The 22,824-nt window shown below is 46.1% G+C and overlaps 1 protein-coding gene across 6 annotated transcripts in view; it reads right to left on the bottom strand.

Moving 5' to 3' along the window:
* Positions 1 to 407: 407 nt before the first annotated feature.
* The window catches only part of GGTA1 (glycoprotein alpha-galactosyltransferase 1 (inactive)), a 65,529-nt gene continuing 43,112 nt past the window's right edge, over positions 408 to 22,824 (bottom strand). For 3 of the 6 annotated variants that reach the window (XM_082656434.1, XM_082656436.1, XM_082656431.1), the window contains 5 exons: positions 16,220 to 16,255; positions 14,424 to 14,489; positions 13,436 to 13,537; positions 7,302 to 7,439; positions 408 to 2,985 (listed from right to left, as the gene is read on the bottom strand). In XM_082656434.1, coding sequence (XP_082512560.1) covers positions 2,292 to 2,985; positions 7,302 to 7,439; positions 13,436 to 13,537; positions 14,424 to 14,489; positions 16,220 to 16,255 — 1,036 coding nt within the window. In that variant the 3' untranslated portion in view covers positions 408 to 2,291. The remainder of the gene's footprint in view (positions 2,986 to 7,301; positions 7,440 to 13,435; positions 13,538 to 14,423; positions 14,490 to 16,219; positions 16,256 to 22,824) is intronic. The other 3 variants (XM_082656435.1, XM_082656432.1, XM_082656433.1) reach the window with 2 other exon arrangements.

The following is a 22,824-nucleotide window of genomic DNA, read 5'->3' as shown; positions in this document are numbered from 1 at the left end:
TGTATTTATTATAAATACACCCACCCAGTCCTGCTGGAAATTCAGCAAGTCTCTCCCAGGGCTCCCTTGGCCAGATATATTCCCCAGAGGTCAGGACTAGTAACCACCAGATATGGTTATGGCATTGTTTTCTCCCTCTGCCCTTGTGCCCCACCCAGACCTTCAGGGGCAAGCCTCATTCTACTGGCACTTAATTACTTCAGCGTATCACTTTGGGAAGCTCTTTATAAGCATTCATTGTTACAAAAGTGAGGGAATCTCAACCATGTTCTTTCTATCTTTGTAACAGTGGACAAATTCTTAGAAGGACACAAGGACTATTTGGAATCTAAGTATTTAAAATTCTGCAATTGACAATTCTGAACATCTTTGGGAGAAAATGCACACTCCATGACTGGACCAGAATATACTGAGAAAATAATTTATTCAATTGTAAATCAGGAATTTTATTTATTTTTTTAATACTGAACTATCAATAACATCTTGAGTTTGTCCATTTGGAATTTAAGTGAATTATAAAAAAGATTCCTTCAAAAGGAAACATCAGTCCTTTAATCTGAGGATAGGTCATTTCTTTGCTTTGGGACTTAAACCATGAACTCTCCCTACTCCAGAATGGACCCCAGAAAACTTGAGTTATAGAGAAGCAAGAGTCCTAACTGACCTGCAATCTCCTTTGTCTTTTACAAGGGCACTTCTTCAGGACTTTTGTTGGTCTTGTTTTGTTCTGCTGGGTTGTGAAAATTCTTGGCAAGAATTGAAGACTAGGAGGCACAGTGAAACAGTAGCGAAAATGGAGGTTTGATTTTATCAAAGAAGCCCATGGTGCTGAACATCAGGCCAGTGCAATGGCTCTTCAAGTAAATTGCTTGAAAATGGAAACCAGTGACCTAAACTGGAACACAAGCAAATATAACGTGCCTGCATATGTAAATGTTGCCTCCTAACTTCCTTTACGTTGAATTGCTTAACTTTAAATAATATGTAAGATTTCATAGCTTCTCTTAGAGAAAGGAATTGAAGGTTAAGCTGTTCAGTCACGAAGACTGGGTCTCCCATTGCCATCCCCTCTACTTTTGATATAAAATCAATGAACTGTTTTATTATACACATCTGGTTGTTACACTTCAGTAGTGCAGATGGGGCAGGGGAAAACAAGAGGTTCCTTGATGTCAGCCCTCCAAGTTGGGGCATGATGGGCTGAGGGTTAGAACAGGTGGTGGCAGGATTTGCTGATGACTGACTGTCCTGAAATGAAGCCCAGGTCTGGGAAACGTAACCCCTTGCAAGCCTCTTCAATCCCCTGCAGGTCTTTGTCTACTCTGACACCACCCGCTTCCTCTGGCCAAGGATTTGAAGACTCAAGGTCCAGAGCACGGTAGACCGAATATGACTTGGCCAAAACAAGAAGCATCTTCTAAGACAACACTTCTCTTGGTGTCATAACGGTTGAGGAGACTGGAGACCACCCACATTGCCTCCCATTCAGTGCCTGGATCCATGCTGCTGTATTTATGTGCCAACCCCATGCCCTGTTCCCCTCAGAGGTGGCATTGCCCCCACAGTGATCAGCCCCGTCTCTCTACTCTCTCTTTGCTATTTCATGGCAAACTTACTTTGAGGCTTGTTTTCATTTCATGCTGAGCACCCACTGTCTCATCCGATTCCCTGTGACTCCCAACCTTCGTCACTGATATCCACTGGGAGTCTTGACCAGTCTTTGCATGGAAGCCAAACAACGTCCTGATAAGAAAAGGACGTGGACTACAAATGGCCTGAAGTACTCTGCTGTTGAAACCACTTGAGGGTTGCCAAGGTTAACTGTGTCCTACTAAGAGTTCTCCTGTTTGCAAAGCAACTCTGTTGCTTTAGACTCAGCAGAGACAGGAAGACACTGAAATCAAGAGGACAACAGCTCACAACTGTATCTTGTTGCCAAACATTTCCCTATGCATACTTTTCTCTGGTAGGTCAACTGACGCATGTAGAGTGTTTCTGGCTTTTTCTTTGCCCATGACAATTTTCTTTTTTTTTTTTTTTTTTGGTTTAGCTGATAGTGTATCCCCCCAACCCAGAAAAGATAAAAAATCACTAGGAATTTACATCGGATTACCATAGGTTCATTCTCCCATACTACAAGGCTTGAAGTTGCAAGGAGGAATAATACGTACTTGCTGTGTTGGTGTTTTGTTAGTATTTTTTTTTTAAGTTAAAATTAAGTGTTACTTTTCCGAAGAAGTAGCCAGAATAATACTCTCTCAAATTCAGAAACCTACCGGCACAATTTAAAGTCAGACGTTATTTCTAACCAAATTATATTCTTTTGTCTGCCAAGATATCTTGACAAGCTTAATATCTGAAGGCAGGCCTATATGATAATCCCAGCAGTATTCTGGGGATAAGATTTTAGTGGGTTTGTTGAGAAGGAAATACTTGTTTAGATGGCTTTCATCATGCCACTCGGCTTCTATGTCATTTTTCTTGTCCTGGAGGATTCCCCTGAAGCACTCCTGGGTGATGTTTAGGACCTGAGTGGGTGTTCCCCCAAAAATGGCCGCATGGTAATAAAAATCCCCCTGGCCGAACGGAATGTATGCTGCGGACTCTTTCCGCCTCTCGTAGGTGAACTCGTCAGGATCTGCCTTGTACCACCAGGCCTGCAGCTGAGCCACCGACTGGCCCAGGGTCTCCAGCCCAAAGGTGTCTTGGAAGACCTGGTCCACGTCCATGCAGAAGAGGAAGTCGACCTCATGCTGGATGTGGGCCACAATGTGCTCCCCGATGGTCTTCATGCGCATCATGCTGATGTCCTGCCACCTCTTCTCAGGCCTGATCTCAAACACTTTGAAGGAACGCAGAGGACCCAGCTCTATCAAAGGCATCCTGGAGACATCATCCACCATGATGTAAAATATGACTCTGTGGCCAACCATGAAGAACTTATTAGCAGATGTTAAGAACTCCTCCAAGTAATGCTCAATGTATCTGAAACAAAGAAGAATGGGATAAATGTAACCTCTAGGATTTCTGCAGGAGGCGACATTCTATTCTCATCATCTTGTCTGTATTTTGCAGTTTAGGAAAGGAATTATTTTTCCCCCCATCCGAGACAAGTGCTTTCACACAGAGGGACGTTCCTGGCCACTCTCCACCATTCAGTCACTCAGCTTTGGGGAGGTGGAGTGACTTACCTGACTGATGATTCTAGAAGGGTGACTGGGCATGCCCAGCCCCGCCCCCTCCTCTCTCACTCTTGGAAGCCGGCCAGGTGGAAAGAACATGTGTTCTCAACTGCTCTGGGCCTTGTACTGGTAGCTTAGTGGTATAGGCCCTGCTCCCACAACCAGAGGCTTGCAGTTTCTTGTGCTGTAAGTGCCTGGATGCCCAAGTCTTTCCAATTCTGTGGTTCAACGTTAGGAGGCCCAGGGCCTTCAGATACAAGCCACATTCTGCAGTATCGGCTTTAACTGTAATGAAGGTGATATTCACTACCACCTGCCTTAGTTAGCCCCTTGTCTTATTTATCAGTTGATTCAGACTCTGGGCAGGCAGAGGGGGTACTAGTTCTTTTTTGTTCCTGCTTTATTGAGATATAACTGACATGTATCATTGTGTAAGTTTAACGTGTGCCAAGTGCTGATTTGGTGCACACGTATTACAGAATGATTACCACTGTAGCATCAGTTAACACCTTCATCACATCACAGAATTATCATTTCTTTTTTGTGGCAAGAAGATTTGAGATTTATTCTCTGAACAGTTTTCAAGTCTATAATACAACATTATTAACGATAATCACCATGCTGTATGTTAGATCCCCAGAACTTATTCATCTGATAACTGCAGGTATGTACCCTTCAATCAACATCAGGGGGCACTAGTTCTCAGGCCTCCCTTGAAAACCCCAACCTATACTCCAATGTTGCTATTGCCCTACCGGATGCAAGAGTGACGTGACCCTTGGGTCATTTGGGGATGCATTAAGTCTAACCATCGCCACTCTCTTATCCTTCTCTGGGAACCAGAGAATGGGTTATGGGACATGGATATCCTTCCATATTACACATTCGCCCTGTGAATTTCCCTCTGGCCACCCCAAACACCAATCCATTAACCAGATACTGCCATTATAAGACCCATCCCAATACCAGAGCAAACAAGCTCTGATTTAACCTTATTTTAACGATCTCATTTCCTTTTTTAAAAATAGATTTTATTTTTTAGAGCATGTTTAGGCTCACAGCAAAATTGAGCTGAAATTGCAGAGAGTTCCCATATGCCCCCCCGCGCCCCTGTCCCTCCCACAGCTTCCCCAATATCAACATCCAGCACCAGGGTGGCACATGCATTGCAGTCGATGAACCCACATTGACACATCGTTATCAGGCTAAGTCCACCGTTTACATTCTATGGGTTTGGACAAATATATAACGACAGGTATCTTTCATTATGTATGGTATTATACAGAGTATTTTCACTGCCCTAAAAATTCTGTGTTATGCCTATTCATCCATTTCCCTACTCCAACCCCTGGTAACTACTGATCTTTTTACTTTCTCCATAGTTTTGCCTTTTCCAGAATGTCACATAGTTGAAATCGTACAGTATGTAGTCTTTTCAGATTGGTTTCTTTTACTTAGTAATGTGCATTTAAGGTTCCTCCATGTCTTCTCAAGCCTTGATAGTTTTTTTTTTTCTTGCACTGATAATATTCCACCATCTGGATGTGCCACAGTGTATTGATCCATTCACCTACTAAAGTTCATCTTAGTTACTTCCAAGTTTTGGCAATTATGAATAAAGCTGCTATAAACATCTGTATGCAAGTTTCTGTGTGGACATAAAGTTTCAACTTTTTTGGGTAAACACCAAGGAGTGCAGTTGCCGGACCGTATGATAAAAGCATGTTTAGTTTTGTAAGAATCTGCCAGACCGTCTTCCAAAGCGGCTGCACCATTTTGCATCCCACCAGCCTTGTGAGTACCTCTTGCTCCACATTTTCGCCAGCAGTTGGTGTTGTCAGTGGTTTGGATTTGGGTCATTCTAATAGATGTGCAGTGGTATTTTAGCTATTTACTTATTCATTCAAAAAACATCATGTTTGGGACTTCCCTGGTGGTGCAGTGGTTGAGAATCCACCTGCCAATGCAGGAGACACCGGTTTGATCCCTGGTCTGGGAAGATCCCACATGCCGTGGGGCAACTAAGCCCGTGCGCCACAACTACTGAGCCTGTGCGCCACAACTACTGAAGCCCGTGCCCCTAGAGCCCGTGCTCCGCAACGAGAAGCCACCGCAATGAGAAGCCTGCGCACAACAAAGAGTAGCCCCCGCTCGCCACAACTAGAGGAAGGTCTCACGCAGCACCGAAGACCCAGCGCAGCCAAAAATAAAATTAAATAAATAAATTAAAACAAAACAAAACAGAACATCATGTTCGTGTCTTCTGTAAGCCAAGCTACACGCTATCTTGTGAAGCCATGGGGATGATAGAGAAGGGGAAGGAGTGGTTGGCTTGCTTAACACAACTCATGCCACCCCCAGACTCATGCTCAGTGAAGGTGGAGTAAGTGTAATTTGCTGATCACACTAACGGCCAATTATGGTGTTTTGTGAGTAATAATAAGCGGCACCTCTTTTTGCTTTTTGGTTGCTGCTTGGATTCCCTTTTGTTACTACAAAAATAAACTGTGCTTTTAATACTGGTCTCTGGAAACCCCAGCGTTGACACTATTGATTTTTTAAACGGAGAGAATATATCGGAGCAATATTAAGAGGGACTTCAACATGGCTCTAGGGCTGGTGGCCAGGAAATTCTTCCATACTCTGGAACTTTAAGAACAATCTATTGCACCCTGAAGCCTGGGAGACAATCCCAGGGGAAGGGAGGGGGCCTTTGTGAGGTTTAACATTGTTTAGAGATTAAAGCACTGCGGTTGGCTCTGTGCATTGTTATTTGAAAACAAACCAAACATCATACCTCCTAAAAGCCCAAATCCACTCTTGGGAGGATTTATTGCTGCTGAGTACAAACAGTCCTCTCATGCCCCCGAGCGGAGAGCACATGGATTTCACCAGGATATGTGATTTACAGTTTAGTTCTGAGAAGCTGCAAGGAGATGGCAGAAACCATTGTGGAGCCGCCGGCAACGTTCTGTTCTTTTTGGAAACATCAGGATTAAATCAGTCATCAGTGTGGCTGGCTTGTCCCCTCTCGTACCAAAGGATAAGGCGAGCTGAGCATCTGCTCCCGCCTCATAACAGTACAGATTCTTCTAGTAAAAATGTCAAAACTCCAGTCACCCTTCTCAATTAGAGATGCCGCCTAGGCCCCTGGGATCAGCACATTTAGTGATATTAGGACTTGATCAGTATGATGATGGCAATGGCTTCTGGGCTCTGGGTCGGAGGTCTCGGGAGAACACTCAGATCTTCACTCAGACCATCCTGGGCCTTCACCCCTCTTTGTACAGGCGAGAGGTCAACTTTCCATGTGGCTTTTGGAAAAGGTACAGTTGGGAAGGCCCATGACGGGGCGGGGGGTGCGGGGGGAGGGAGGAGGCTAATAGGAAAAGTGAACTTTTAATTTTGTTTTGGAAAAAAAAAAAAAATTCAATATAACCCAAAAGAACAAAATGGGTTATATTGTATTTTAAACTAAGATTACAGCTACTACTTTTAAGTAGGAATGATTGCAGTTTGGGGAGCAATGTTCTAAACAAGGAAATGGAAGCTGAAACAGGAACCTATCCAACCTCTGGAAGAGGAAGTTCTGACCAGCCAAATCTCCTGGGGCCAAAGCCTCCAGGATGAATGGGGCAGGAAGCAGCCCAGGAACCCATGGAGGAGTGGTCAGCCATGCTGATGTGGGAAACCACCGCATGTAGGTCACTTCTCTCCCTGATCCTTGGTCCGGGGTCTTGAGAGCGTAGGAGAAACAATGACGCCCATTCGGGCTGTCTAACAGCTGGCATTTTTGGAATTTCCAGAGAGCTGTGGAGGTCAGGGCAGAGGCGGCTGTGGGCGTGCTGTAGACTCCGGGCTCAGTGGGTGCAGCAGACATTCTTACCTGCACCCGAGGCCCTCAATGAGGTGGGAAGTTGTCGACTCCCCGATCACTGTCTTGTTCTCAGCCTTTTGGGGCCTCAGCAGAAATGAGCCTGAAATGGTCCTATTACTCCATTCTCCTGTCTAACAATTCATACACGTCACGGACAGCCTCCGTACGCCCAGGGGACCCCTCGCCAACCTTCTGACAGTGGAACAAAAAAAAGTAAAGTCAGTTTTATTGGCAACACCTACCTTCCGACAGCAAAAACCGTCAAGCCCACGGTAATTTTCTGTTTGGCATAATAATTTTCTAGGATAGCTCTGCTGTAGGTGCCTTCCCACACCACCGGCGCCTTCCATCCGGTCATGGTCACAACCTCTGGGCGTTTACTGGTGACAAAACAGAGTCCATGAATCAGGATGGTTTTAAGGTAGGGCAGAGACGGTCTGAGGGAAAACGGGTCAGCCACGGCTTATGGTGACTGTCCTTGAATCCCGACTACAGTTTAACCTCAAACAGTCGGCTGGTGGTATGACATTTGCATCATCTTCTGGGTGAGGGACAGGAGACCCTGGCCCAGGTGTCTCTGAGGGCTGCGTTGGGGGAGCCTGTGGGGATCTTACCTGTACAACTCAAACCCTCTGTCCCCCCGCCTTCCTGCTTTCCTTGTCCTCGTCTTCCTTCTAAATCTCTCCTGCGGTCTCCCCAGCCCCTTCCTAAGCTTCCAGTGGCATCTCTGGGTGTTCTTCATCCCTGTGGGTGCCCTCTGACCCTGAGAAAGCCCTAGTGCTTGATGCAGGGGGACCAGAGAGTGCCACGAGAGCTGAAAGAGGAAGAAGCCGCTGTTTCAATTTGCATTTTGCTAGAAGGGGATCCCTGGGTTGGAACCTGGTTATAGGGCAAAAAGGGCCCCAGACTAAGGGGGTTCTGGTGTTTATCGTTCATTTGACAAACAAGGAGACAGTCACCCAGGAAAGAAGGGACCCTGCAGGCTGGGGTTCTTGCTCCGACCTCTCTCAGACCACGTGGCCTCTTTACTAAAGGCACAAAGCTGGGGGAGGTGGGAGGGGAGGATGTTCTCTGCACTCAGAACACTTGAAAGGGACTTGGCAGAGCCAACACAAACACAGGAAACAACGTAAGAGCAACGACAAAACACCAAACTGTGAAGAGTAAATGCAGAAAGGCTGAGTAGCAGCTGGGGCCCAGCCCGAGGCGGGTGGGGGGATGGGAGTGGGATGGCGGAGACTCAGCTCTGACCCCCATTTGCTCTGGAAGTGACTGTGCTTGCCTGTTGGAAAGTAGAAACTAAAACACAGTCATTTAGACTCAACCCCCATGGACGAAGCTGAGTTTTTCCAGTGAGGCTGGGCAAGGCTGGGTCACGCCCTGCTAACCCCAACTCCCAGTAGCGTCTCACTCATGCCTCCTGTCCCTCTGTCCCCAAGCTCTGCACTCCTGTTCTGGAGCTGACTCAGCCCTCCCACCCCTGCCCTGTGCCCTGCTTCAGGGCTGCTTCCTTCTTCCCCACACAGTGAATCTCCTCCAGAGACGGGGAGGGACACTGCCAGGCTGCTCTCGCGGCCCTCCCCATCTTGCCTGGGGTCCCAAACCCCACCCCAGCTCTGCCCTCCCACCCCGGGTAAGACAGCTGCATGGCTGCATGGCTGCACAGGGAGAGCTGCTCTTGGTTTCCTTCCACCATGAAAGAAGCTATTTTGGACTCTGCACCAACCTGTGAGACACTTTCACATACACTTTCTCATGTAGTCCCTGCAAAAGCCCTGCCATGTATTATGTTCATTGTACAGATAAGAAAACCAAGGCTCAGAAAGGCTTGTTAACATGTCCAAGGCCAAACAGCTAATGATGTAACTAACACACACTGGACACTTCCTATGGAACCAGGCACAGCACCAAGGGCTTCACCCTTCAGAGGCAGGTGCTATGTTGAGTCCCATTTTATCAATGAGGAAACTGCAGCACGGAGCAGTTAAATAACTTGTCTGAGGTCACACAGCTAGTAAGAAGCCAAGCGGGATTTGAATCCAGATAACCTGACTCTGTAGTCTGTGCTCTGAACCACTATATTGCTTCTTATATTGCATATTTATTTGCTAGGCTGATGAAATGGGGTTAAAACACAGGTTTGTCAGTCATTTCCACTCAACTTACTACTTCAGCATTTTTTATCAGTGCAGAATGAGAAATGATGAGGTTTTTTTGTTTTGTTTTTAGAAGCTTATGTGATGCTTTTAGTCACATAAAACTCCCAGCTTTGTTGAATGACTGGATTTCAAACCAACACACACACACACACACACACACACACGGCTTACCATTCTATAACCTATGTTTCTGAACATAAACCCTTCCATGCATTGTCACCTCATCCATTGCCTGTCAAGGATCTCTTAGCAGTTCTGTCCCAGCCCATCAGCTAAGCCATGCAGCCACGCGTGAGCTGAACATTTGGCAAGCCGGTAATATTATATTTAAGAAAAGGAAGAGAAAAAGGAGGAAAGGACGGTATTCTTATTTAATACTTCTGGGTACAGGGGCTGTCCTTGACTTTCATTCTCTCATTGAATCCTCACAACTACCTTCTAGAGCGGGTGCTGTCCTCACCCGTTTCACAAATAAAGAAAGCAGGGGTAGGCGAGAAGGAGAAGGAACCACAGCTTTCGCCATCGAATCAACAGGAGGGGCCAGAGCAGGGCCCTCAGCCCCACCACGCACATCTGCTAAGTCTCTGCTCTGTGCCAGGCCCAGAGCTGAGCACGGAGATCGGAGGAATGAGACCTGTCCTACCCCTGAGAGTCTCACAGTCCTTACAGGTGGCCTACCACATGCTCCTCCACTGCACGACCACTCAGTCTACACCTTCTAGAAAGACTGAGCCAGGACACCAGTGTCCAGTTTGCTTACTTGGCTGGGAAGAGTCCTTTGAGAAGGAAAAAAAAACAAAAAAAAGCAGTAATATTAAAATTAACATTTCATTAAAAATTAAAATGTTCTATTTCCCAGCTGTTAATTATTAAATTCCACTGGCAATTCCAACGTGTCAGCGACCCTGACTAGGAAGCCAGATGACAGGCTGAACACGCAGGCTGTGGGGAGGAAGATGGGGTGGGAAGATGATCGAGATCAGCTTCCTGGATGAACCTCTGCTCAGACCCCACCCCACCCCACCCTGAAAAAAAAAAAAAGACAAGTGACAGCAGGCAAACCACACATGTGTAAGAGCAAAAGATGTCCAAGGTCACCAAGATGGGGCTCTAAAAGGAGGAAAAGTACCAGGAAAGATGGGAAACTGCCCAAATGCCTTCCTGCCAAGCAGGGCACCCACTGTGTTACTTCAGCTTGTGGGGTTCCCCCAGTACAGGCTAAAGGTTTCCCACAAGATAAAAGGGCCTCCATAACCCAAACACACACCTAGCTAGGTAACTGGTAGCTTTTACATTCTGTGTACTTATTTATGGGTACATTGTGGTCCCCAAGGATGGGGAAGAGGAAGTGTTAAAGTTCTGTGAATCATGCAGCAGTTCAAAACAGGTGTGGAATGCATACAACGTGTTATTTACTGGACGCCTTCCAGGCAGCAGCACGTAGACAAGAGCTGATGGTGACATGAACAAGGGTGGTGGCTGTGGGAGGGCGAGAAGGAGATGATGTGGGAAAAATTTGGGGGGAAGAGTTAACAGAACATGTAAATGAATTAGACTGTGGGATGGATGAAGGAAAGGCTGAAGGAGGAATCAGAGAGGTCTCCCGGACTCTGGCTTGAGATGGGGAATGAGAAGAATGAGGGTGGGGCAGAATCAAGAACTCCATCTGGGTCACGTGAGACACACAGAGGAGTCAGGCAGGCAGGCAGACACAAGCAGGGGATCAGGGAAAACCTCTGGACTAAAGATATAAATGTGGGTGTCATTCCCCCATGGACGGTGTCTAATGCCATGGAAATGGGTGAGAGCACATTGGAAGATGGTATAAAGAAAAGAGATGAGGATACTGGACTCAACCTCCAGAAACTAATATTTGATGGCTGGGAAGAGGGAGAGGCCCCAATTAAGGAGACTGAGAAGGGAGATGGGAGAAGCAGGAGGAAAATTAAGAGGATGTGATGATACAGAGAGTAAGTGATATTGATGTAAAAATGCATACACAATATACTTAAGATGTTTCAGACAGTTTGCAGAAGAGGATACATTTCTATAAATATATTTGTTAATTCAATTGTTCATCGTTCATTCAGTTATGCAAGAAATATACTTCAGTTCCTGAGAAGGCTTAGATTTGGTGTCACTACAAATCAATATTCTTTAAATATCTGCTCGCCGGTTGTTTGAGGAGAAACTGAGCCGTGCGTGGGGGAGAGTGGAGAGAGTGACAGCTGGTGGCTGTGAGCTGTTCCTCTTCTCTGACCCCAGTAATTCAGCCCCGGCCCCGCCTTCCAAGTCTCACTCCGCAAAGCACAAGTACCACAGTAAAAGTGTGCCGCCCTCCTTTGAAGGGAGCTTGGCGACCATCTGTAGCTCATCTAGCTGGCCCTTGGCGCGGGGCACGGGGGCGGGGGTGTCTCAGCACCCCCCCACACACACATCTAAGGAGTTTGTCAAAGCTACAGTGCCACCATATTCTTACATTTCCAGGAATGGTTTAGCATCTCATAGATGGCTACCCTATGTCATTGTCCAGCTCTTCAAATGACACATGGGAGGCCAAAATTCCCCATCCTTTCACACTGACATGGATCCCTTATCCCAAAACAATAAGACAACTTGCCAGAACATGTTCAGTCTTTCCAGAGCCCAAGCCCCCTCATGCTGGAATAGATACTACTCTCCCCTGATCCTCCTACCTCTACAGCCACTCCTGCTCCTTTTCAGACTTTTCTTCCTCCACTGGCCCTGTAAAGGCTGATGTCAGACATCCACCTGGCCTGTAGATCCCATTGCCACCTGTACTCTGATGGCTCCTCTTCCTACATCTCTACTACGTATCTTCTGCCACACTTATGGGCACTGCTATAGACTGACTATTGTGTCCCCCCAAAATTCATGTGTTGAAACCTAATCCCATACATGATGGTATTAGTGGGTGGGGCCTTAGGGAGGTGATTAGGTCATGAGGGTGGAACCCTCATGAATGGAATTAGTGCCCTTAGAAAAGAGACCCCAGAGAGTTCCCTCTTCCCTTCTACCACGTGAGAAAACAGTGAGAAGATGACCGTGTATACATTAGGAAGTGGGTCCTCATCAGACACCACATCTTCTGAGGCCTTGATCTTGGACTTCCCAGCCTCCAGAACTGTACAAAATATATTTTTGTTGTTTGTAAGCCATCCAGTCTATGGTATTTTGTTATAGCAGCCTGAATGACAAAGACAGGCACCCTGTGAATCTCTGTCCAGATACCCCACAAGTACCTGAATCCACATACATCCCCAGTTGAGCTCATCGTCCTTCACGCCCCCACCACCACTAACAGACCATTTCCTGGTCAATGGCACCACCACCCACCAGTCTCTCAGGCCTCAGGGTCATCCCGGACAGCTCTTACCTCCTTACCCCCAAACCACATCCTTCTAAGTCAGGTTGATCACACCTCCTTACTAATCATGGCAAACGCTAGTTGCACACCTAGTACCCCTACAGGACTGTGAACTTCTTGAATATAACCATACTGATTGATTTCTACTGTCTCCTGTGCCTAACACAATGTCTAGTATAGAATTTTTGACCATGACTCATAGTGAGAAATACATCTTCTGTCACAAACACATATGCACATACACATATATACGGAAGCAAAAATTCCACTAAACAATACCTATCCTTACTTCATGTGATACCTTCTGATTTTCTATTTGATTTCAATTTTTTAAAAAGCTGTTTTTAACCCATTCAGCTAATTTCTGAACACATTAATGGGCAGGGACTGGTAGCTAGCATATCATAGGTGTTTGATAAGCATGTGTTGTATGTTAAAGAATGCGTGCATGGCCCTCTGAGATTCTGGGTCATCACCGCCCTTTTACCGATGAGTTAACCGAATCACAGAATTTTCTTGCTCTGACTCTAGGTTCTGTGGCTTTCCACAACACCCCGTGGCCTATGAGAACATCTCCAGCCCCAGTATTTTGTGATTCATTGGCTGCCGCTGGCTAACTGCTGTCAGAATCACTGTAGTTGTTGCTCAAGCATTTAAGTCAAAATATCCAGCCTCTCAGTTTCTCATCTAATCTGTTTTCAAAGTCTAATAGATGCTAAGACTCTGTCTCCTCAGTCAGGAACGCTCTCCCCGGCACTGTGGCCTATGCAGCCCCCACCGCTGCTGAGCTATGGATTTACTGAACTTGGGGCAACGCTTCTTTTCTTACTGTGGATTAAACCAGTCCAAGAGCTGAAGCTCCTCTTCGTCCTCCTTTCTCTGTTCCTTTGCTTTGTCTATATCTTCTTCTTCTTCGTGGTAACTGTGGGTCCTACATACAAAGGGAAAACAAGCTGAGGAAGGCAGGGAGGTGAGTGAGGATCCTGCAAAAACGGGTGCCAAGGGCTTCCCTGGGGGCGCAGTGGTTGAGAGTTCGCCTGCCGATGCAGGGGACACAGGTTCGTGCCCCGGTCCGGGAAGATCCCACATGCCGCGGAGCGGCTGGGCCCGTGAGCCATGGCCGCTGAGCCTATGCGTCTGGAGCCTGTGCTCTGCAACAGGAGAGGCCACAACAGTGAGAGGCCCGTGTACCGCAAAGAAAAAAAAAAAAAAAAAACGGGTGCCAAGGCAGAGAACATGTGCACCAAGTGAATGTCTGGAGAAAGGTTCATGATACTATACGTTTATTCATAAAGACGTACTTTTGATGCAAAGGTGCAGTACTCACCTTTCTTATTATCCTCCCAGGTCAGCACAGTTAGCAATTTAATGACCCAACAACCATCAGGTTATTTCAGGGGGAGGGAAACTTCATAAAACCGTCCTCATGAAAACGTTTTAGCGTATGACAGTCTTTCCTGCAATCCCAACTTTAGCCTGAATTTCACTCATCCTCAAGTTAAATGGGAAAAAACAAAAACATGAAAACCAAACTTAATGTCCCAGTCCCAACCATGAAATGGAGTCCTTGTGTGCTTCCAATAGGCCAGAAAGACAAGTGACTGAGTTTATGGCTGTGAAACCACTTTTTTTTTTTTTAGTCTTTAATTTTTTTTTAACATCTTTATTGGAGTGTAACTGCTTTACAATGGTGTGTTAGTTTCTGCTGTATGACAAAGTGAATCAGCTCTACATATATCAATATCCCCACATGAAACCATTTTATTTGGACTCTATAGCGTCGGGTGGATAAACAGACCATTGTCTGACTGCCTTACCCATTGTTAAACCAGCTTGGAAACCACCAGCCCTTCTGAATGCTGCTGTCACCAACTTCTGGGTTTCTAAGAAATGAAAAAGATGACAAACGTTTTTAGAAAATGCGGCAGTCCCAAACTGGGGGTTTTCCAAACTCTTTTCATGGCAGGTCACTTAAAAAAATTTTTTTTTAAATCACTAATTCATAAAATGAGCCAAAGTGACACCGCTCTAGCTGAATGAGAGATGGACCTGACACTCCCTGGATCTCCCCTCCCTTGGGCGTCCCCTGGCGCTCAGCTCATCCAGGGAGCCCTAGCAGGGAGAGGAGAGAAGAATGACAAGATGTGGAGGTAACTAATACATAACTCTGGGTCCTGGATCTGCCATTTACTAGTTGTGTGACTGTGATCGGACATTTTCCCTCTCTGAAGCTTGATTTTCTCCTCTGAAAAGTTAGATGCTAATAATAACAACAACAATAATAAATCTACCATGAAGGTGGCTTTGAAGACTAAACAAAGTAGCATACGTAAAAGAGCTTTCTAAGTTGAAAATGACTGTAGCAAGTCGGCGTCTTTCAAGAAAACAGTGCACGTTTCCAAGAATGATCTCTTTTGCTAAACAAGGAGAATTTGAGTTGCTACAAAGGCCAGCAGTGACAGACTCAGGAAATCTGAGGGTCTCTAAACCAGAAAGAAGCTCAGCAATCTGTAATCAGAACCACTTTCACCACACACATGCTGAAGTGTCCACATTCACTGTGAGAGTTTCTCCAAGGTGGGCACCTTCCGGAGGCAGGAAAAGACGGGGAAGCCAGGGGATACAATGCCCTTCGGTTGGACAAATAAGATGGTGAGGCATGAATGGGTATAAATAGTAAGAAACCTATTTTAAAGCCCATCTACTTTTAAGAAGTGCTTGAGATGGTCTATGATTAAGAAGGTATGGTTACTTTTTCTTTTTCCCACTGCATAAAATGAATAAATTTTCCAAAATTCAAAAAAAAAAGAAGGTATGGTTACAATAAATAGGGAAACAATACAAGAATAAAGACAAAACTAAACAAACCAAACAAAAACAAAAGGAAACAGAGGAACATTTTAGTCACTCAGGTAGGTGTTTTCACATGACTTGGGTCATCTCAGCCACTCTGTGAGAATGAAAGTTTTACCTTTATTTTTATTTTATGGCTGAGATATTGGTTGAGTGGGTTTGAGCAAATTGCCAAGATCCCACGGCATGTAAGCACAAAAGCCAGGATTTAACACCAGGGGAGAAATTATATCAGAAATGAAGGCCGAGGAAAGTACAAGTTAAGCACAACACTTTGCTCTGAGCTTCTTGGCAACCAAGACAAAGACAGAAAAATGAAGGCTTACAGAGTCCTAACTGCCAATCCTTCTCCTCCTCCTCCTCCTCCTCCTACATACACTGGTTCATTGGGAAACCCAAACTTTTTTCCGCATCCTTTGTCTCAACAAAATTTCTTGCAGGGGTCTTTATACAACATGTAGTGGGCTGCATTATGGACAATATCTACCCTGATTATTTTTATGAGTAAGGCAGGAATGTTCTCCAGACAACACTACTTAAAGAGACAGATAGTTGATGAGAAGCACGGACAAAACAAGAGTCACGGCTCTGTAAAGGCAAGACTAGGGGGCTGGAGGAGTACAGGCCAGACCCCTGGGACCCCTCCCCTCCACCTGTGACCAGAGCTGCATCACCACCTGCCATGTTAAGAATGGACTGTAGGGGTGCCAGAGTGGACATGGGAGGCATCCCATAGATATCTAGAATTCAAAGCACTTACTTTGACTGGTTTATCCAGAACAAAGAGGCTTCTGGGCTAAAAGCAAATGAGAAATAAAAACATATCATGTTACTTTTAATTTGGAGAAAACCATTATCATTGAAGTCCTGGGCTGAGTTGAGAGCTTGGGTTTTGTTTACTCCCAGGTTTCCACCTTCCTTTGAGATAGAACCAATGATATCAAGGGACTTCAGTCACTTCTGGATTACTCAGAACAAGGGGTGGGAAGGTCTCTGGAGAATCTCAAATCTCAGTTAAAAACAAAAAAAAGATGGCAGCTCTCCATTGTCCAGGGTGGCCTTGCTGAGGGAGAGGCTCCACAGACAGGTCCCCTCCTGCCACCTGCTCAGGAATCACCCAGGATTATCTTAAAACCAACGACTGCAGAGCCAGTATACCACCAGCTCAGAGCCTTCTACAGAGCAGCCTCAAAGGGCATTTCTTTAGCCAACGAAGGCAGTGAGACCATCTGAAGGCACCTACAAGACTGGACCAGCGACTGTATGACTCCTCTAGGGGACCACCTCCCTTCATTCAACAAATACTTGCTGACAGTGTGTTACATGCCAAGTGCTGGGGATATGGCATTGACTGAGACAGACACAGTCCCTATGCGTCCTTGTGATGCAGACAAGCTACTGGGGACAGCAGGAAAAAAGAAAAAAGCATAAGTAACCAGGAGCACTTAACAGGAAGACCTGGAAGTCTTCCCAGAGGAGGGGATAATGTTTTAGCTGAGTTCTGAAGGATAAATAGGAGTCCAGGGGAAGAGGAACTGGGAAGAATGTCCCTAACAGAGACAAAAATATGCAAAGGCCCTGAGAAAGGAAGGAGGCACTTAATGTGCAAGGAAATAAACAGAGAAGTAGCCAGAGGTCCCCTCGCTGGGGCCTGCTGGGGATTTTGCCCTTGAAGAGTTTTAGGCAGGAGACGAATAGGGTCCTATCTGTAGGCCTTGTGAGAGTAGATATGGGTGACTAGTCATGAGGCTGGCAGTGGTCCAGGCCCAGGTCAAGGGAGCCAGGGAGATGGAGGGAGAGGAGTGTACTGACTTGAGAGACATTTGGGGGGCAAAGGGACAGGACTTATAGTACTAGATTCCTCCATTGTTTTGTGCACGGAAGCTGTGCCCAGTGGCTAAACCTTACTTACTCACTTCTCCTCCCTGTGAATATAAAGGAGAGAGCTTGGTAGAAACAGTTCTGGACCTGGGCTCAGGTACCTGCCCTGGCTCAGCGCCTTTCTGGCCCCAGCTGCCCTCATCTCTGAAAAAAATAAATGACTAATATTTGTTTCACACTTTGCCTTCTGCCCCTGCTGGGAGTCCACATCTCCTGGTAGGAGTAAAATGCATGCCCTCTTTCCACCCATGTTTCCCCTCTGAGCTCAATACTTGTGGACCAAGCTCTAACGTCCCTTGTTTCTAAATCTGTTTATTGATCCGACAATATTCATAATAGCTAATACTTGGCCAGGGACTGTTCTAAGAGATTGACATGTATTAGCTCATTAAATCCTCACAACCATCAGTGAAGGAGGTTCTATTCTTCCTCAGAGGCACCTACACATTAAGTGGTTTTGTTCAAGGTCGTACTGCTAGGAGAAGAAACAGTATTTGAACCTGGGGAATCTGACTCCACGCCCTACAAGAGGAGGAAGGGAGAGGGGAGAGGAGGGGGTGGGCCCACTGCAACTCAGCACTCAAACCCCCACCTGGCACTCAGGGCATCAATCTGCAGATTCAGATTCGCCACCTTGTCCCAACTTTTTAATCTGCCATCTTGCCCTTTGCACCCTCCTCTCCCAGAAGCCTTCGACATCTCAGGTCACAGCAACACCCACACTGCAGTGTATGGCATTTGACACATATTCATCCTTCAAGGCACAGCTCAAATGCCACCTCTTCTGTGCCTTCCTTGGTACGATCCTAGCACAGTGCCTGGCACACAGTAGGTGCTCAATAAATATTTGTAAATGAAGGCAAAAAAAATAGATCCCTCTCTAAGCCAAACATAATCTTTGCCTTCTTGAACTGCCCCTTTTCTCTCCCTCTGATGTCCTTCCTCCACTCGCATTGTTGGTTTTTTTTTTTTAATTTAACTTTATCTAGGCTTTTGGTTTGATTTTCTAAATTTAACTTAAAAAATATATTTATTTATTTATTTGTCGTTGCGTTGGGTCTTTGTTGCTGCGCACGGGCTTTTCTCTAGTTGCGTCGAGAAGGGGCTACTCTTCGTTGCGGTGCGCGGGCTTCTCATCGCGGTGGCTTCTCTTGCTGTGGAGCACGGGCTCTAGGCGCACGGGCTTCAGTAGTTGTTGCACGCGGGCTCAGTAGTTGTGGCTCAGGGGCTCTGGAGCACAGGCTCAGTAGTTGTGGTGCACAGGCTTAGTTGCTCCATGGCATGTGGGATCTTCCCGGACCAGGGATCGAACCCATGTCCCCTGCATTTGCAGGTGGATTCTTAACCACCGTACCACCAGGGAAGTCCTGCATTTTTGGTGTATTGGTGTGTACGTCTGCTTGCTCCATCCAAAGCATAACCCCTTGAGGGTAGGAATTCTCCATGGCTCACACTGTATCCCTCACAGCACTCGGCATGCACAACCAGCTCAAGAAGGAGCCCCAGACGATGCATCAGATCTGAGTTCTAGTTAGAACTTGGACATAAATTCACTGTTAAGTCATTTCACCTATTTGGTCTCCATTTTGTCACTTGAAAAATGGGAACTCTCAGCTAAAGGAAGGGTTGTAATCGTGGGTCGAGAATGGGCTGCAATCAGACAGCCCCGGACCTAAATCTTCCTGAAAATGTGACTTTGAAATTCACCTTTAACATTGAGGAGACTCAGTGTTCCTCATCTGGAAACGCTGACTAATACTTACTTGCAGGCCTATTTTAAGAACTAGAGGGAATGCACAGTGCAGTTCCTGGCACCTGCAAATGCTCAATAACTAGTAGCTGCTATCATCAAAAGCACCCTCACTATCATTACTTTATTATAACTTTTAAGGTTTCTTCCATCTCTAAAATTCTAAGAATTTTTTCTTATCCAGGCTCAAATCAAACATTCTTTCAGGATGCTCTACTGACAATAGTTCTCTTTCCTAATCAGTTGATGTGTCCCATTGAGTTATTTTACAACCCTTTTTAGCTACAGTGCTGCCCACCTGTCTAAGGTTAGTGCCCTCAGCTCACCTCAGATCATCACATGGTCAATTCACAGGGTGGCAAAGAATCTGCTGCCTTTGAAACCTCTTGCAGACAGTCAAACAGATTCCTCACACTGAAGAATTCTGTGGCAGCAGTCTGGGTGCCAGACTATGGCCCTGAAGAGCGGCCAGAACCTGCTCCAGTTACTGTGCAGGGAAGAGTGTGCCCAGCACTGAGAAATAACCCTCTTTATGGGAGGCTAGTGCCAAGATGCACATTTGGGCCTTTGGCTCCCATAGTTTAATTTTGTGAAGTACCCAAAATATGGAAGTATGACTCTGGCTGCAATTCAAAACACCAAGGTTATCCAACCAAGCGTTCAGAGCTTGAAGGTTACCTACACAAGCAACTCAATTCAGGGGAGGAACCCGAAGGGCGCTTGCTCTTCTGTTGGAATCTTCCAACTGCTAGAGCTCTTCCTTCTATTATTTGCCAAAATCCCCTGTCCTATTCTGCCCTCTGAGCAGACGATGAGGATGGCGGTAAGGATGGTGATGATAATGGTGAGAGCAGCTAGCATTTACTGAGTGTGTTGCCCTAAGTGCTTTATACACAGTAACTTATTGAATCCACCAACCCTATGAGGCAGGTACTACTGTTATGCCCATTTAGAAGAAAAAATAATCCAGGTTTACTAAAGCTTTTACAGGTATACAAACTGGTCTGCTCCACAAATACACTCACTAAGACAGGGAGAACAGCCCCCCTATTCATCAGTCATTTCTTTATTTTTTTTAACTTATTATTTTATATTGGGGTATAGTTGATTAACAATGTTGTGATAGTTTCAGGTGTACAGCACAGTGATTCAGTTATACATATACGTGTATCTATTCTTTTACAAATTCGTTTTCCATTTAGGTTGTTACATAATATTGAGCAGAGTTCCCTGTGCTATACAGTAGGTCCTTGTTGGTTATCCTTTTTTTTTTTTTTTTTTTTTTTTTGCGTTACGCGGGCCTCTCACCGCTGTGGCCCCTCCCGCTGCGGAGCACAGGCTCCGGACGCACAGGCTCAGCAGCCATGGCTCACGGGCCCAGCCGCTCCGCGGCATGTGGGATCTTCCCAGACCGGGGCACAAACCCGTGTCCCCTGCATCGGCAGACGGACTCTCAACCACCGCGCCACCAGGGAAGCCCTGGTTATCCATTTTAAATACAGCAGTGTGTACACGTCAATCCCAAACTCCCTAACTATCCCTCCCCCCACCCTTCCCCCCACCCCGGTAACCGTAAGTTTGTTCTCCCATTTTTAAAGATAGGGAAACTGAGGAACAGTGTGGCTGAATAACTCGCCCAAAGTCACAGAGGAGGTAAGTGGTGGCACAGGACCATCCCCAGGCAGCCTAGCTCCGGTCTTCAGCGAGGATATTTCCTCAGCCCTCAAGTGTCTAAGGAAGCCCCAGGAACTCCCTGCATCCAACACTGAGTCATCTTTTCTTTGGACTAAGTACCCACAGTTTCAATTCAAAAGACCTGGTTTATAGACCACTTGAACAGGGTCACCCTCTAGCTTGTCTTGTTTTTCTTAAAATGAGTTGTTCAGAATGAAACAGGATAACACTCCAGAAGCGGTGAGATCTATGCAGTACCCCAGGGAATAATAGCTCTGGAGTCCAGAGAATCCTCCTTCTACTGATGTACCTGAAAGTGCAGTTCCTTTATAAGTGGCCAAGATTGTCCTGCTGGCTCATCAAATCTTAGAATTTAATAACTGAAAGAGACATTCTAATGTTCATCCAGGCCATCATCTTGAACTTGGGAGGCTTCTAAGACACTTCACCATGAAAATATCAGTGGTGGGCTTCCCTGGTGGCACAGTAGTTGAGAGTCCGCCTGCCGATGCAGGGGACACGGGTTCATGCCCCGGTCCGGGAAGATCCCACATGCCGTGGAGTGGCTGGGCCCGTGAGCCATGGCCGCTGAGCCTGCGCGTCCGGAGCCTGTGCTCCGCAACGGGAGAGGCCACAACAGTGAGAGGCCTGCGTACCGCAAAAAAACAAGAACAACAACAAAAAAACAATGGTGACGAGACAGCTCTCCTGGCCCAGAATTGGAAGGTGGCCTTTTTTTTTTTTTTTTAAATTTATTTTATTTTTGGCTGTGTTGGGTCTTCGTTTCTGTGCGAGGGCTTTCTCTAGTTGTGGCGAGCGAGGGCCACTCTTCATTGCGGTGTGTGGGCCTCTCACTGTCACGGCCTCTCTTGTCTCAGAGCACAAGCTCCAGACGCACAGGCTCAGGAGTTGTGGCTCACGCCCTTAGTTGTTCCGCGGCATGTGGGCTATTCCTAGACCAGGGCCCGAACCCATGTCCCTGCACTGGCAGGCAGATTCTCAACCACTATGCCACCAGGGAAGCCCTAAGGTGGCCTTTTTGAAAGAAAGGCTGAGCTGTACCAATGCCTCTTAAGTCAAAACCATCATGCATTTTTGTAGCCACTTGCGGAGACTCCTTTCTGTCAGAGGCCTCTGCAGCTGGAATCTCCGAGGCATTGGTAGTTTCCAAAAACACAGAAGCAGCTCAAATATTTGGGGTGAATCCACTGATGAACTTGAAAACTCAGAAATATTTAATTCATCTTGCTTTCCAGGGTTAAAAGAAAGACAAAATACCCCAAAGTTTTGCCAGGCACAAATGAATCACCAGCAATTCAGAGTGTATTTTGCACCAAAGTCAACAACCTTGAGTTGTTCCTTTAAACTTAGCAAATATTTTAGGACTGCAAAAATCAGGGTGGATTTCTCATGGAATTCCTGTCTGAAATTTCTTAAGGTAATTTCCATATCTGGTCATATAAATAATTTAATATGACATTTTGGTCTTAATATGACCTTACTGTTTCTGGCTCTAGCCTACCCAGAACCGCAAAGGTATAAAAATCAAGACATTAGGAACATGGCGGAAGGAAGATAATTAATTACTTAGAAGGTGCATGAAGATCTAATGATTCTGGGCTTCCCTGGTGGCACAGCGGTTAGGAATCCGCCTGCCAATGCAGGGGACATGGGTTCAAGCCCTGGTCAGGGAAGATCCCACATACTGCATAGCAACTAAGCTCACGTGCCACAACTGCTGAAGCCCGCGCACCTAGAGCCCGTGCTCCTCAACAAGAGAAGCCACCGCAATGAGAAGCCCGCGCACCGCAACAAAGAGTAGCCCCTGCTCGCCGCAACTAGAGAAAAAGCCCGTGCGCAGCAACGAAGACCCAACGCAGCCAAAAATAAAATAAATAAATCTTTTAAAAAAGAAAAAAAAGATCTAATGATTTTAAAGACAGTCTAGGGCTCAGGGATACAGGAAGGATGGAACCCCTTCTTTATGGTGTCAGTTAATCCTAATTTTAATTCAACCTGCTGACTGGGCTGATACCTGGAGATTAGAGGAGACTTTCATT

The sequence above is a fragment of the Grampus griseus genome (assembly GCF_964374135.1).
Source record: "Grampus griseus genome assembly, chromosome: 6".
NCBI lineage: Eukaryota > Metazoa > Chordata > Mammalia > Artiodactyla > Delphinidae > Grampus > Grampus griseus.
Note: the sequence above shows the minus strand (reverse complement) of the source record. Positions and strands in the feature narration are given on the sequence as shown.